The 14,552-nt window shown below is 43.7% G+C and overlaps 4 protein-coding genes across 4 annotated transcripts; 2 read left to right on the top strand and 2 right to left on the bottom strand.

Annotated features, from left to right (window-relative positions):
• Positions 1–5,483: 5,483 nt before the first annotated feature.
• Positions 5,484–5,816, bottom strand: orf110c (hypothetical protein). The gene has a single exon. It carries the CDS (start codon positions 5,814–5,816, stop codon positions 5,484–5,486), a length of 333 nt encoding a protein of 110 aa, YP_008992374.1.
• Positions 5,817–7,293: 1,477 nt separating this feature from the next.
• On the top strand, positions 7,294–7,650 carry nad3 (NADH dehydrogenase subunit 3). Its single transcript has one exon. It carries the CDS (start codon positions 7,294–7,296, stop codon positions 7,648–7,650), a length of 357 nt encoding a protein of 118 aa, YP_008992373.1.
• A 48-nt stretch (positions 7,651–7,698) lies between these two features.
• Positions 7,699–8,076, top strand: rps12 (ribosomal protein S12). Its single transcript has one exon. It carries the CDS (start codon positions 7,699–7,701, stop codon positions 8,074–8,076), a length of 378 nt encoding a protein of 125 aa, YP_008992372.1.
• A 3,125-nt stretch (positions 8,077–11,201) lies between these two features.
• On the bottom strand, positions 11,202–11,513 carry orf103a (hypothetical protein). Its single transcript has one exon. It carries the CDS (start codon positions 11,511–11,513, stop codon positions 11,202–11,204), a length of 312 nt encoding a protein of 103 aa, YP_008992371.1.
• Positions 11,514–14,552: the final 3,039 nt, after the last annotated feature.

The following is a 14,552-nucleotide window of genomic DNA, read 5'->3' as shown; positions in this document are numbered from 1 at the left end:
TTTTCATCCAACTCGAAATATCGTAAGAGAAATCGAAATAGCGAAATAGTTAGTGGCCGAGGGATAGGCCGACATCCGACTTCCCAGGATTGGCAGGGATTGATGAAAGAGAGGGGAAGCAAAGAAAGAACTCCAAGCTGCGTAACCCCTGTCTCGACTAGACCTTTCGCCAAGCTGTCCGATAGAAGTTCCGACCGCCCTTAAGAATAGGCTGATGCCAGATCGTTGACCAGCAGAAGCTTATTTAAACTATTCACACAAAGGGCGTAGCTCAATCCGAGGACTGGTGTAGTTTTTACTGGATAGCAAGAAAGAAGGGTTCTAGAACTCAAGTTGTTCAGGCGAGGAGGCTCATGTCTTCTTCGACGTGTCTTCGGATAAATAGACTTTCTTTTCCGCTTCTCGCTCTAATAAAATAAAGAAGGCTTCCTTGTATTGTAGTCAATTCCCTTGGTCCAACCAACATGGGACTAGTAGGTCTTTCATCTTCCATAGCTCTTCGCTAAGCGACATAAACCTTTGAAGTAGCATCTTCAGTAGCATCCAACCATAAAGAAGGTTTTATAAACCCATTAGGGCTCTTTAATCGACGCTGCCTTTCTTTCTTTATGCCTTAAAGTAAAGGTAGAACGAGCCTAATCGAAGACGGAGGGTAGCTAATATAAGTAGTGAATCTCACATCCACCTCTGGCCTTCTTGTGTGGCCTGTGCAAGTCTAGTTTCGTTGGTCCCAATAGCGGAATCATTGATTGTAGATAGACCGACTTGTTTGAAGGTACAGGTGGTCTCCACTCTTGTTATAAGATAAAAGTGGGTTAATCGTCCTTTAGAGGAAGACCATCAACAGGGGAACTAAAGCAGCAATCGGAGGGTTTCTTCCTTTCTTCTGAAGACTACTAGAAGTATTCTTTCGGCCTTAACCAAGGAGTTAGTCCGGGCTAATAGAAATAGCTATGAGTCGGAAGCTGAGAGGCCAGAGAAAGCTCTATCTCTTGTTGACCTAAGAGCTCCTTCTTTCGGCCTTAAAAGTCTAGTTCTTAATCTCCTGAGTTCCCGCTCCGACCATTCCATACTTTAGGAGGGAATGGAGTAGAGGAGCCCCTTGGGGTATCCCTGTAGCTGAGCTTCTCAGACTACCGAATCAGTAGCCCTTGAGTTCTTGTTGTTAATGAGCTAACCGGCCCTACTATTCCTTTCTTTAGTAGGGAATAGAGTAAGGGCCTACCGATTGAGCTAAGCCGAAGATGTTAAGGGCCCTGCCTTCCTCTTCTAAAGTCAAAGTATTCCTCTCCGCTTCCTCCGGTCGCTCCTCTTTTCTTGTTCTTTCTGGCTTTCAGCTCCTGCGGCTAAGGCATAGAAGTGTAGGATTTTTCTCTTGATTTCGGTACCGGGGTTCGAAACCTTTTACTCCGCTTCGGGTACAAGGCCGAAGGAGAATCGTAGCTTTGTTTTGCTTTAGTTCTTTGTTATAAGTTCTTGCTGCTATTGCCAAAGAGGATGGGAACCAGTAGCTATAAACTAGCTTTCTTGTTCTTTAGTTTGAGTTAATGTAGCTATTGATCAAGAGGAAGGGAATATGCAGCCCAAGAGTTGTAGACCTTGTTCTTGTAGTTGTTGTTTCCCTGTAGCTATTGATTCACCTTAGGGGGAGCAAAGCGACCGAAGCCCAGGATTTCTTTCCTTTTCTTTTCTGTAAACTCTAGTGGAAGAGCTGCTTTCTTTGTGTTTCAGCTTTGCTCAAGTGTTTGTTTGTTTGTTCTTCCTTTGTTGAACTGACTGAGGAATTCAATCCCAAGTCAAGGGGATTGATGCGCCAGCTCTTCTTTTTGTTCTTGGGGTAATTCCCTGATTCAAAGTAGATTGAAGATGAGCTAAATGCTGGTTCTTCCCCGAGCGCCTTCCTACCCGAGAATGAAAGAAGAAATAGGGCTTTGCCCGCTCTATTCTATTCCGAAAGAGGGGATTCGTGCAATGCCCAAGGTTTAGAATCCATGTGCCAATGTCATGTCAAAGCTGAAAAGAGAAGAGCCAAAGATGCCATGAGGCTTGGTTCTCATTCTATTATTATATATAATCCAATTGGCTAATCTCGTTCAAACCCTAGGTATTACGCGGCATATCATATCCGAGCGGAGGTCACCAATCCCTTCTTCTGTGCAAAGGTCCCTCAAGGACAAGGCCAAGGTCTAGGGTCAAGGGCAAGGGTAAAGGTCCAATGCCAAATACCAGGTCAAGGGAAGGAACCGGGGCACGTACTTGGCTCAGAAAACAGAGTAGTTCGAGTTCCTTTTCGTCTTTGCCCCAGCGGCCGGACAGATCAGTCGTAGTCATGCAAGTTTCTTGCTCATGGGGTCTCGCCGTTCCACAGAGGAAGGACCTAACATCGGTTCCGCAAAACAAAAGCATAAAAGCAAGGACAACCAGGCCGCTCGAAACGTGTGGAATTTGACTCGAGTTACGCCATCGGCAACCACCTTTAAGTCACGTTCCCAACTCAACAAGACCGCTCAGAACCTTCGAAGTTCACGTCGGGTTCGTATCCCGGCCAACAAAAGACAAAAACCGAGCAGTTCCCCTTTACTTTCGCAAGCATAGGGCCCCACGCTCAGAAGTCGGATGTTCCCGTCTGGCTTACGAATGGAGTATGAGTATTAATGAAAATCGAAGTTCTTTAGGACAAAATCCACGATTCGACGTCCTGATGGTCCTTATTTATTTTCATATGCCCTTTCGGGATCCACGGGCAGCGGACAACTTCCCCCGGACTTACCTAAGCCAGCACCCCGTAACGCCCAGAAGAACGTGTGGAAGTTTCCCCAGCGGAAAAACACCTTTACCCAGATTCCCAAGACGGCCGGGCAAATAAAGCCAAAAAACAAGCAGCTCGGAGAGGGAAGCGGAAGGAAGACGAAGGTCAAGAGAGACTTGCCACTCATGAAACTGCACTTTACTCTGCATTTACTGAGGCTGAGGGAAGTCCCCTAATCTACTGATAATAACTGAGAGACTAACCCGGGAGGCATTGCCAAAGAAATACTAGACAATTTACATACCATTCCCCTAACTCAACTACTAAAAGGAAATTGACTTGAGAAAGGAAGTCATCAGATGAGCTTTTATGGAAGCAGCGGCTATAGGGTTCTCAATGGTTTGCTTATAGCCTTATTCTATTTCTATCCAGGTGAAAGAAAATATCTATCACCGGGGCTCTAAAGACTGGGCTAAGGGTATCGTTGCAAGATCCACCCAGAATAATATAATGGTTAGCAGCCATTCGACAGAAGCGGACAAAGTCCCGGGGTTTCAATACTCAATCTTTGTCAACCGCCCTTTCCACTTGTTTCCGAAGTTCCTTATGCCTCTCCTAGGCCAACTGCAAGTCTCTGATATTGTCTCTCAACCTCCGACATTAATCTTCCACCCTCCCATATTCATCTGTCAGAGCTTTTTTTAGACTCTTGTTGAGAGCGAACTTTCCTTTTCCTTTCTTCTCTAACGTTGCCTGGGGCCTAGCTTCAGATTGGTAAAGCTGAACAGCTGCATCATTCAGAAGGGCTGGCTTGCAGATCGGCATTGTCGCTCTTAACTTCCTTGTATTGTAAGCTTCCTCATAAGTCCTCAGCTTGCTTTCGAATTGGTACGGTGCAATTAAACAAGTTCCTGGATAACGTCAAGACAAGCCTGCACTCGGAAGCAGACACTATGGAAGGGGTCTTTCTATAAACCTTTGAACCTATCAGGAAAAGGAAAGGTCACATCTCTTCGGAAAATGGCAGCAAGCTCCTTACAAGCAAGAAGTGCAGCTTACGCACATCTACTACTTGCTTAGGTCTTACGTAATGAGCAAAGAACGAGAGAGCGAAATGGGGAGCTTGCTCATTCCTTTTTCTAAATGATGGAAAATCTGTCTTGTGGAACAACTACCTCTGACCTTCTTCCAAGCCCTATTCCTTCAGACTGGGAATGACTCAGAATGGACTGCTACCACTCAGCGATCAAAGCTGACTCACTTTCATTTAGCGGATCAAATGGAAAGAAAGAAATAAGATAATGTACAGAGTCACTCTCTAATTCATTTATTACCACCACAACCGACTCTATATAACCCACCACCTAATCAAAGAATTTCCAGCTATCCGAGAGCTTTCCCTGAAAAGAGAAATTGCAGTTGAATGTCCGAAAGATGCCCTTCTAAGATTCGTTTACAGACGATTCAATAGCAACCCCTTCTTTTCTTGCAGCAAGAGGGTATTCGAGAACAAGCTCCTCTAGAGATGAATGTGCAGCTTTTTTCAATAGCAGCTTATACGATCACAGTAAGAGCCTCTATGCCAACAGCGGCAATCACAGAACTCCTAGCTCAAAACTACCGAACTCTCACCAAAGGACTAGCAAAATCTCACCTGTGGGTTTGACTCTCTAAATTCACCAGAGGAGCAACAGCAGGGACACTTGTTCGACGACCCCGTCTCTCTTCGTTGCTGACCAGTCGAAGGCGGTTCTATCATCCATATAGGAATGAAAAGATTGGACTGCTTTCTCCCACTCATCCCTGGCCTAAAGTAAAGAAGCTCACTACCTTATTAGGGCCTAAGCCGACTTCCGGAGCCATGGGAAAAGATGCTTCTAAAGCTCATTCTCTTTGCTTCGATCGTTCTTCCTTCTGCCACGGTGTCTTCTAGAGAGATGCAGGGGTTCGGGTTCCCCTCCTCGACGATTTAATTCTTCTTCTCAAAAAGCTGAGCATGACGGAATTCATTTAGCTTCTCCCTAGCTGCACCAAGACGGAAGAGTTGCAGGCGGAAGATCTGAATTTGGCTTTTGGTGTTCTAGTTGAGACTAAAAAGTTCTACGCCACTCCTTAGCTAACTTGGCTCCTTCACCTTTACGCGCGGAAAAGAGCCTCCATTCCTCTACAACCTGTCTAACCTCCGAAGCTTACAGCATCTTCTGAATCATATCCCGCCACCAACTACGATTTCAAAGTGCCCACCAAACGTGCAAAAGCATCTCCCGGATAGAACAGAGTGCTAATTTCTCACTACAACGGACCGATCTTGCCAACTCTCAACCACCTCCGACCCTGCCTACCTATTCCGATATGGACAATCGAATGCGACAACCAACGCCGCATCATAAGGACATTCCCGTCTCTCTATGGTTGAGGTTTCGGCTGTGCTCTTTCTTTCTTGCCTTTCTTCTTCCTTGGAAAAACCAAGGTCAACCCTTTTCTTTTCCTAACTACATGAGGCTAGTCTCCCCCCTCTCTGATAAGGAAGCAAAGGACTATAAGAAAGGACTTTTAGAGCTACTTTACACGGCCGTTTAAAGGCTTTTTCTTTCGACCTACGATTTCCCTATCTTATATACAATAACCTAGCCCCACGGGTGGACATATGATATGAGGGTTTCAAGTCGACTTTTTCTTTACAGTTTCAGAGAGAATTCCAAGTGTTAGACGCAGGGAGCCAAAAGGTTAGCACCTAAAGCTTGTATCTCGGATTGGAATCTCTGGTGTCTGAGGACGGGGACGGTGTTGGCGTGGAAAAGAGAGGCTTGGGCAGCAAGCTGAATTCAAATACCCGGCCAGGGCAGCGAGTCTTTCTCTTTCTCATCTGAATTCGTAGTCTTTCAGGTCTGACTGAAGGCAGGCCAAGTGAGTAGTTTGCCCATTTGATCTCAGCAAGAACGCCCGAAGACATGCAGCTAGGGGGAATGCCGGAGCTAAGGGGCCGTGTTCGAATCCTCGTTTTGGCCGATCGATGGATGGTGATGGTACGCTGGGAGTGGAACTTCCTTCTAAGAAGAGAAAGCATAATTCCCGAATACGATAGGGTTGTCTATCGCTAAAGAAATGAAGATAAATAAGTTCAAAGTTGTCGGTGATTCAAATTTTGTGGTTCGACAGACAGATGGGACATTCGCACTGAAGGATATTTCCCTAGCACCTTATCAGTCCCTTGTGCAGAAGCTGTGTGATGAAATTGATGTGGAATTAACCCATGTCAACAGGTTTACCAATCGACATGCTGATTCTTTGACCACTCTAGCTTCAAAGATCAAGTTCGAAGATGATGAATAAGATCAGCAAGCGACGAACTCCAGCTCATGGAACTTTAACGATAAGCTATATGAAGATGTCCTTAAAGAAGGAGATTGGAGACATGCTGTGATTCAAGAACTAAAGCAATCAGTGTCGTCAGTGCACATGGCCAAGAAAGACTTGAAGTGCTTCACTAAATTATGTGGCAATTTTGACTACAAGATGTCCGATGGGGTCTTAGCTCGGTGCCTTGGCGTTGAAGAAGCAGGTAGTTTTTCCTTACCTGCCAGCGAGATTGGCTTGGGTGGATTGCTTTGAATAGCTATGTCGCTAAAGCCCTTCTATAGGTTCTCCTCCAGAACTCCTCGAATAGACCTCGCCCTAGACCTTGACTGATTCAACTACTTGATTTGGCTAGACTACTATTCCTAAGTAGCTCAAAACTACCGAACTGTTAGCTCATTAGCGATTTAGTCCTTATCTGTCTGTCTGTCAAGGGGATAGAGAACATCCAAGCTGTTTAGTTGTTGAGTCCCCTGCAAAGGAGGAAAAGCTCTAACTCCTAGCTCATTAGCAGGAGATTGTTAGCTGTTTTCCTAGCTGAGATAGTCGATTTGAAAGTTATGTACTGGCAAAATGGCCCTAATGTATAATCGGAGGTAAGAAATGCAGATTGACTTAGTGAGGAAATCACCGGATATTCTACCATTGGCAAAGAAGAAGGGGTGCGATAGCAGCTGGGTCAGGAAGCCGAAGAAGAAGACATCTGCGGTTACTGCTTCTACTCCTTTAGCTCACATCTTTGGTTTAGCTCGAACAATCGCATTCATACTAGCATTCTAACCGTTGAATGCAAACACTGAAAGCCAACACGTGGGGGTACAGATTGTTTGGTATTAAAGATTTGAGTCGAAAATGCACATTTCCTCGATATATGAAACGTAACTTTTTCGATAAAAACCCGTCTTTTTGACATCAATTCCTCGGAAAAGCTCTTTTGGAGGTTTCATTTTAAGTTTTATCTTAAGTAAAGTGAATTCTCTAATAGGGCATTTTTGATCAAAAAAACCCGGGTTTTAGCAATTTATTAGGAAGTTTGAAAAACAGTACTTAGATGCTTAACACATAGCAATCGGAAGTCGAAGTCCCTAGTTTTTGTTGCTTCTTGTTAGGAGTTACCTTGTTGTTTTCTTTTTTTCCGGTATGTAGCTCCGCGAGCAAGGAGCGAAAGAACGAAGTGTGCTGTGGTGATGTCCGAATTTGAACCTATTTTGATCTATTTAGTGATCAGTTCGCTAGTTTCTTTGATTCCACTCGGTCTTCCTTTTCCATTTTCTTCCAATAGTTCGACCTATCCAGAAAAATTGTCGGCCCACGAATGTGGTTTCGATCCTTCCGGTGATGCCAGAAGTCGTTTTGATATACGATTTTATCTTGTTTCAATTTTATTTATTATTCCTGATCCGGAAGTCACCTTTTCCTTTCCTTGGGCAGTACCTCCCAACAAGATTGATCCCTTTGGATCTTGGTCCATGATGGCCTTTTTATTGATTTTGACGATTGGATCTCTCTATGAATGGAAAAGGGGTGCTTCGGATCGGGAGTAACCACTAGTGATAGGGCAAAAATAGGGGGGAAGGACAAAGGAAAGAGCGATGCCTACATTAAATCAATTGATTCGTCATGGTAGAGAAGAAAAACGGCGCACGGACCGTACTCGAGCTTTGGATCAATGTCCCCAGAAGGAAGGAGTATGCCCGCGTGTTTCAACGAGAACACCGAAAAAACCGAATTCAGCTCTACGTAAGATAGCCAAAGTACAGTTGAGCAATAAACATGATATATTTGCTCACATTCCAGGCGAAGGTCATAATTCGCAGGAACATTCTAAGGTCTTAATAAGAGGAGGTAGAGTCAAAGATTTGCCAGGTGTGAAATCCCATTGTATTCGAGGAGTCAGGGATTTGCTGGGAATTCCGGATCGAAGAAGAGGCAGATCAAAATATGGTGCGGAAAAACCCAAATCGATATGAATGGAAGATGCCTCTGGAACTTGTTTTTCTCGGTCAGTATAAGGAAAGTTTCTCGGGCTCAGGTACGGGCGACTCAGCCACATGTGCTCGACTGAATATGCAGCCACGGAACTGCTAAATCCCTCGTGAGACTCCAGTTCCGGTCAATCGTGTCGGCCTTCATCACCGCTGCTTTGGCGAGATCCGACTGAACGAATGCGGTGACGCGACTTGTGTAGCGAGGAGTGAGTTTACGAGCTGAATTCCATCTATGAATCCACAGAGGGCCGTGTCTTCTTTCCTCAATACCAAGATGTGCCCCGTGCAGGGGTTCAAGTGAGCTACCGGACCCGCTGCTAAATCACCCTACCTTTCTAACTCGTCGTCTTAAGAACTCCGCCCTTTCCGTGGGCATTTGTACACCAGTGGTTTAGTCTCAAAATCCTTTTCTTCTAGGTCTCTGCCGGCAAGATGTCAAATTTCGGAAAGATGTCCTATTGCGATACACAATACAAGTCATTAGCTATAGTCGACTACGTAGGCGCTTAGAGAGGGGCAGAGGTCCCCGAATCAGAGGTAGTAGCAGCAGCAGTAACACTGTACATCAACAGGTTCTATCCCGATCTGTTTTCGGTTAAGTAATCTGTCACTATTTATTTTATTAGATTTCGTTTGTCAACCGTTCATGCTTTTACGCTTTGTATCGGAACTCCGAATTTTCTTTCTTTCGACTTTGTTCTCTGTTCGTGTCGGGTACTCGCTCTGCTAATTGGTATGATAACCAGGGAACTTCCTTCCGCAGTTCAGTGATTGGTAGTCTCAGTCTGTCTCTGCCTGACCTTAAGACTTCTACCTTGGACAGTATGAACGGTAGAGAGCCTCTCGCCTAGTTCAGAGAGAAAAAGAGCGCGTCGGGAACTCCAGATGCTACTCCTTGTACAGCTTGAAAGGTACTTTTCATTTCATTTGAAATCTTATTCTTTTTTTCCACCGGCATCGTCTTTGCCCCCTTTTCCAGGTTTAGAAAGACTGGTTCGAAAGGACCAGGAAAAACCTATTTAGAGTAGAGGTAGAACATTAGGACATTTTTTTGCCCTAACCACTGTTCTACCTCTTTAGTTGTTGTACATCTTTCCCGTCTGATCATAATGCTTTAGCTTGACTGCTCTCCCTTTTCGCTATAACCGGACTTAGCATTGGCCAATTCCCCCGCTCTAGCCCTGCCTCTTTGAATATGACCAAGCGGAGAGTTCCAAAGGTTTTGATTGAGGAATGGCCGATTTACGCCCACCCTTACCGCAACCTTTCTTAAGAACAATAAGAATAGCTAGGTTTCCTTTTTCCCGAGGGGCACTGGCACTCTAATCTAAGACCTATACCTATCTTCGCTATCGCTCATGACTTCCGTCTTGTACGATATCGGTCATTGGAATCAAAGAAAAAGAACTTCAGAGTGTTCCTTTTTATTCTTACTTCAGACAATGCTTCCGGAGCTAGACTGAAACAGCCTTCTACCAACCAATCTTTTCCAAAGAGCCACCCTATTGGAATGTGGAATGGAAAGGATAAGTTAACCACGCCGCTTCGAAGCGAAAGGGGCGATGGGGAGGTAAACCAGATAAATGTTTCAACAAAGGAAAATGATCCGACCGGGTTCTAGGTAGATGTTGAACCCTCGCTTCATGGAATAACAATTTCCATTCCGGGTTCGCAAAGGCTCTGTAAAGACCTCTCCCAACTATTTGCCAGACCATGACGACTATTAGTCAAATTATAGCTGGGCCCTAGAAGGCCAAATAAATCAGATTTTAGTGATTAATAACTTCATGAAACTCAGCACATCTCCTCTGTGAAACCGGCAAACCCTCTGTTTTTTCCGATGAAGAACCAACCAAGGTAGAGTATGTGAGTCAGCGAAGTTCGGCATAGACTCCCTTGGCGACGAATTTTTGAGTTCGGATTGGCGTATAATGCAGCGAAGAGCAACAAATTCCATCAAACAAGCAACGGCTTTCGCTAACGCTCAATCCCTTGCTTGTTGGGGACTTATTTTCATACTACATAGAACGATAGGGCAGAATAGACTCGACTTGTCTTCCACTCTTACTGCAATTGATGGATAGAAGGACAAAGCTGCTGGGGAGGTTTAAAATCGTCAACAATCTCCGTTCTCCCTCACTTAGTAAAGTAGTCAATGGCATGAAGGTTTTTTCCTCGCTCCTGTCGATCGGTCAGGGTATCAAGAAATTTGATTTTCGGGGAAGGGAAGAGAACAGCTACTACAGCTGGTGTCTTCGGAAATGGCCGGATTAGCAGGATGAAGATTTTTTACCTGACTTTCAACTTCTGTTTCAGTCAAAGTCAAATTGCCATAGATCGCGATTCAAACAAAGAGGTTGGGCTTTCCCCTTAAGTGACAAGGGGGGTGAGCCGCTCCAAGTCGAAAGCGATATTTATCACTAAAGGACGAAGCCAAGAGCAGAAGGAGGATAAATCCTTAAACCTTACGTTTCCGAATAAGCATGATAGATCTCTTATCTATTGAAGAAGCTAATAAGATCTATGAATTTAATGAAAACCCTGCGCTTAGCAGCATCGGCAGAGACCTATGTCATTCTATTCCCTTCGACATGGGCCATGAGAACGAAATTTCTCCTTATACCCCGCGAGAGTGGCGTTGACACCGGAAGAGGAGAGATCTTTTATGGGGAAGGCCTAGCCTACCTTACACTTTACTGAAAGCTTAGTAAGGAAGTCTTGACTGATTTACCGTTAAGTCTAATTCTCTAACAAAAACAAAGGGGCATAGGGGATAAGAGGGATAACTTTCATATCTAACTATGGCAGCTATGGGGCACGAAGGTTATAAGAAGAAGTGACGGAGAAGTCGTTTACTGATTAGCTGCTTGAACGTGGAAAGATGTCGGCATTTCTGCTCTTAGGTGAGCATCCGCTCTTGCTGGTCTTGTTGGAATAAGCGCTGCTATTGAAGACGGTCTTAGAGAAGGAGCTGCTAAAGCAACTGCCAAATCACTTTCCTGTTGATGCTACATAACCGCTCTTGTCGCGAAAAAAAGACTGATTACCCTCCAAGTAATTGTATAACTTGGATAAAGTATTCACTTTGTGTTCCCTGAGAAACAAGATCAAAAGAAATAAATATTGTGTAGAAGGTTCACTCTTTGGTCTACAAACAAAAGATGTTCGGCTACCTCTTGGAGATTTACTCCTGTTGGTAAGCTTACACCCTCAGTTGTATCTTTATAGACTCTCAAAAGAATTGAGAGTTGATCCACTATTTTGTCTTTAAGAACACCCCTCGTTACTTCCGTAATTTGGGGTTCTATATGAAGACTATTCATTTGATGGATCATTCGGCCAGCCCTAACGGCTACAAGAATAGCCACAGGCAGAGCCAAACCCATCCTAGAAACGAAATCAGCAATGAGTTGCTCCATACCATAAAACGAGTCTTATTTAAGTTATCTTAAAGAAGACCGCCAACTCGTATCCCGAAGATACAAGCGCCCGGTCCTCTTCTCTTGTGTCGAAGTTTTTTAGAGTTGTGGTTGGTCAACAACGGAAAGCATGGGAAAAAGTTCACTGACTTACTTACGAAATTGCAAATTGTTTCCGATCGTTTGATTTGCATATGTTAAGCATAGCAGCATGATTGGAGCTTCTTAGAACTTAGGTTACTGCCTATGAGCTTCAACCTTTACGCCAAAGCTTACTTCTTGCTTTCTGGGATCGGTACACCCGCTTCTTTTCATTCTAGATTCGATTCGGCCTGTAGGCATATTACATACGTTATTTCCTAAAGGTCTAACGTATGTAAGTCCAGCACTCTCTTCATTCTATCTGTTAGTCTAGTTAGTAGCAATCTAAGGATTCGCAGCTCTCCAAGGGTAGGTTAATCAGTCTATCCCCATTCCCGATCGTCTTTGTAGGAGATTGATAAATTGTCCTATTACCTTACCGGGGTCAATTCCTTTGTATCGAGGGGCACCCGCATAGCCAATCCGCTCAGGAAGTCATTTAAGCATACTAACCGTTTTCATAAGTATTTAAGGATTACCAATTCTGATTTTTTAGATATAAGGAATAGGCAGTCTCAAGAATGATAGATATTCAAAATCAAATAAGGACTGGAAAATAGACTCTTTCTTCACTTTATGCTTTCTTAATAAGTTAATAAGAAGGGATATAAAGAGAGTAAAGAAGGCTAGTAGTCCCGCATGACCTTTAGGAAAGACGGTACGAATCGACCTAGAAGCGAACTTCTAAATTTCGTAATAGAAAGAGATCTTATTCAAAGGGCTCTTCACAAATCGCCTTCGCTTAGTAGCACTACTCTTGCTATAGGTTAGGGAGGGCTTCTTTAGCGCATAGCTAGTTCAAACAACGATTGGGGAATTCGGGTCTTCCAATCAATCTTTGTGAAAAACCTCTTTTCCGGAACAAGAGAAGCAGGAATGGTACCAATGGCGCGGATTCCTATTGCTTTTTTCCAACTGGGATTAGTGAGACCCGAAAGGTAAAGGCAAAAAATCTAAGACACTGTTAGGTGACCTGATATCTACGACCTGAAATGGTCAAACCCTTTTTCTTTTACTTTGACTACCTTTCTCTTTAACTAGGAATGCTAAAAAGGCTATTCTTCGATCTCTCAAATTCTCGGATCAGTCTTGGATCCTATGCTTTATTTATTACTAAAAAAATGCCTTTCATAAACCCTTCCCATTTCACTTATGTCTTGACTAGAAGGCATCACTCTCTACCAGCTTCTTCAACAAGAGATTATTGAAACTACGCTAATGGTTCTTGAAGACTCGACTCTAAAGGCTGCTCTGCCACCTAGGGGATAAGGATACCTTCTCCCGGGAAAAGAGAGCTAACAGGAATAAAATAATAGGACTGCCAGTTATAACTGAGGACTAGTAGTTAACCTACCCTTACTAAGGAGCGAACGATCTCCAGGCCAGAGCTATTCTTATCAGTGCTTCTAGGCGGTCCATAAGAAATAAAATAATACGTTGTTGGATAGGAGCGAATAGGTTTGAGGCTAGTGCTTCTGCCTTACAGTCTGACTTCAGTCCTATTTCACCTGACGGGAATTCACTAAATCGAATTACTTCTCTTCTCTCTATCAGGAAGGACGCGTAACTCAATCTAATGAGATTTTGTTTTCCACGAGCCTACTTCATTAGTTTCATTCATCACACGAAAGAATAGAAGAACAAGAGACGGGAAGATCCTTAGGAGAAGATTACCTTTTATGGCTTTTCTTTAGTCTGATTCTTTAGGAAATTCCCAGGGGAAGAGATTGGATGAGCTCTATTAGCTAGATGTTGTTCTATTGACCGAAATAGGCCGGCCGAATCTTCTCATCATGTAATCTTCCTGATGCCATCACAAAGTAGGTTTGAAACGAAAATGAGATCACAGTTAGCACCTTTAGACGAAGTTGTAAAGATAAGGACTACAAAAAGAGCTTAAAGTCCGCTCTTCCTTGACTTAAGATATGGCTGCAGGGATTTCTTTCTTACTTGACTTTCCTACCGGCTAAGAGTTCGAAATAGGCATCTGCATAATTAGTAATTGAATGTAGTCTTACTCGGGCCTTAATTAAGAAATAATAAATAGAAGAGTCCCAGAGGGGAAGACACGAAGGCTATATGATTAGTTGCTTGCTGCTTCTCATTCTAAGTAAGGGCTGTAGCACTAAGTTAGAACTACTAAATACTAATCTAAAAGGGAAACTGATATTCTAACGCTTCGGGCAACTTAATAGAAGTTTGAATCTCCTGCTTTCCTCCCGACTCCATTGATCAGCGACTCCTACACAAGTAAATGACATATATAAAGTCAATGGTTGGTTCGAGCTATGGTTGATAAGGAATAGACCATCGTCGGAAAATCATTCATTCAATTCTTCTAGTTTTCACTTCTCCCTGAAACCTTCGGTTGAGGGTCTACGTCTCCTTGAACAGCATCAAAAAAGGGCGCAAATGGTCCGTTTTGGACATTAAACTGCGCAGTTTTCGATTCCCCCTGTGTACTGACTTGTCTTTTTCTCTTCGTTTCTTGTGATCATGGAGTAGATGCCTCTACCATTCCTGGTTGAGTCTAAAATCCATGAATACATCGATTCCGAATCCGTGGAGTTCAATCTTCCCTGTATCGGAGCTTCCTACCACTTCGCTTCTCTGCCTACCAATCGATTGAACCTTTCTGCAGCTTCCCCTCGATCAATCAAGAAGAGGTATTTCATCATTACCTAAGATAATTAACGGGTGGAAGAGCATGGTCTATTTAGAAGCTTCATTTCCCGGTAAACTTCACCTCTTCACCTACCTTAGTACGGTGGACACTGAGCTTTGACCCGCTGAAATCTCCTGTTTCAAGACCAGAACCAGTGGAAACTCTTCTTTCATGCTTTCACGCTGCCTGTGACAATCACATATTATATATGTATATCGCATTCTATTTATATA

Source organism: Salvia miltiorrhiza, mitochondrion (assembly GCF_028751815.1).
Source record: "Salvia miltiorrhiza mitochondrion, complete genome".
In the NCBI taxonomy this organism is placed as follows: Eukaryota; Viridiplantae; Streptophyta; class Magnoliopsida; order Lamiales; family Lamiaceae; genus Salvia; species Salvia miltiorrhiza.
Note: the sequence above shows the minus strand (reverse complement) of the source record. Positions and strands in the feature narration are given on the sequence as shown.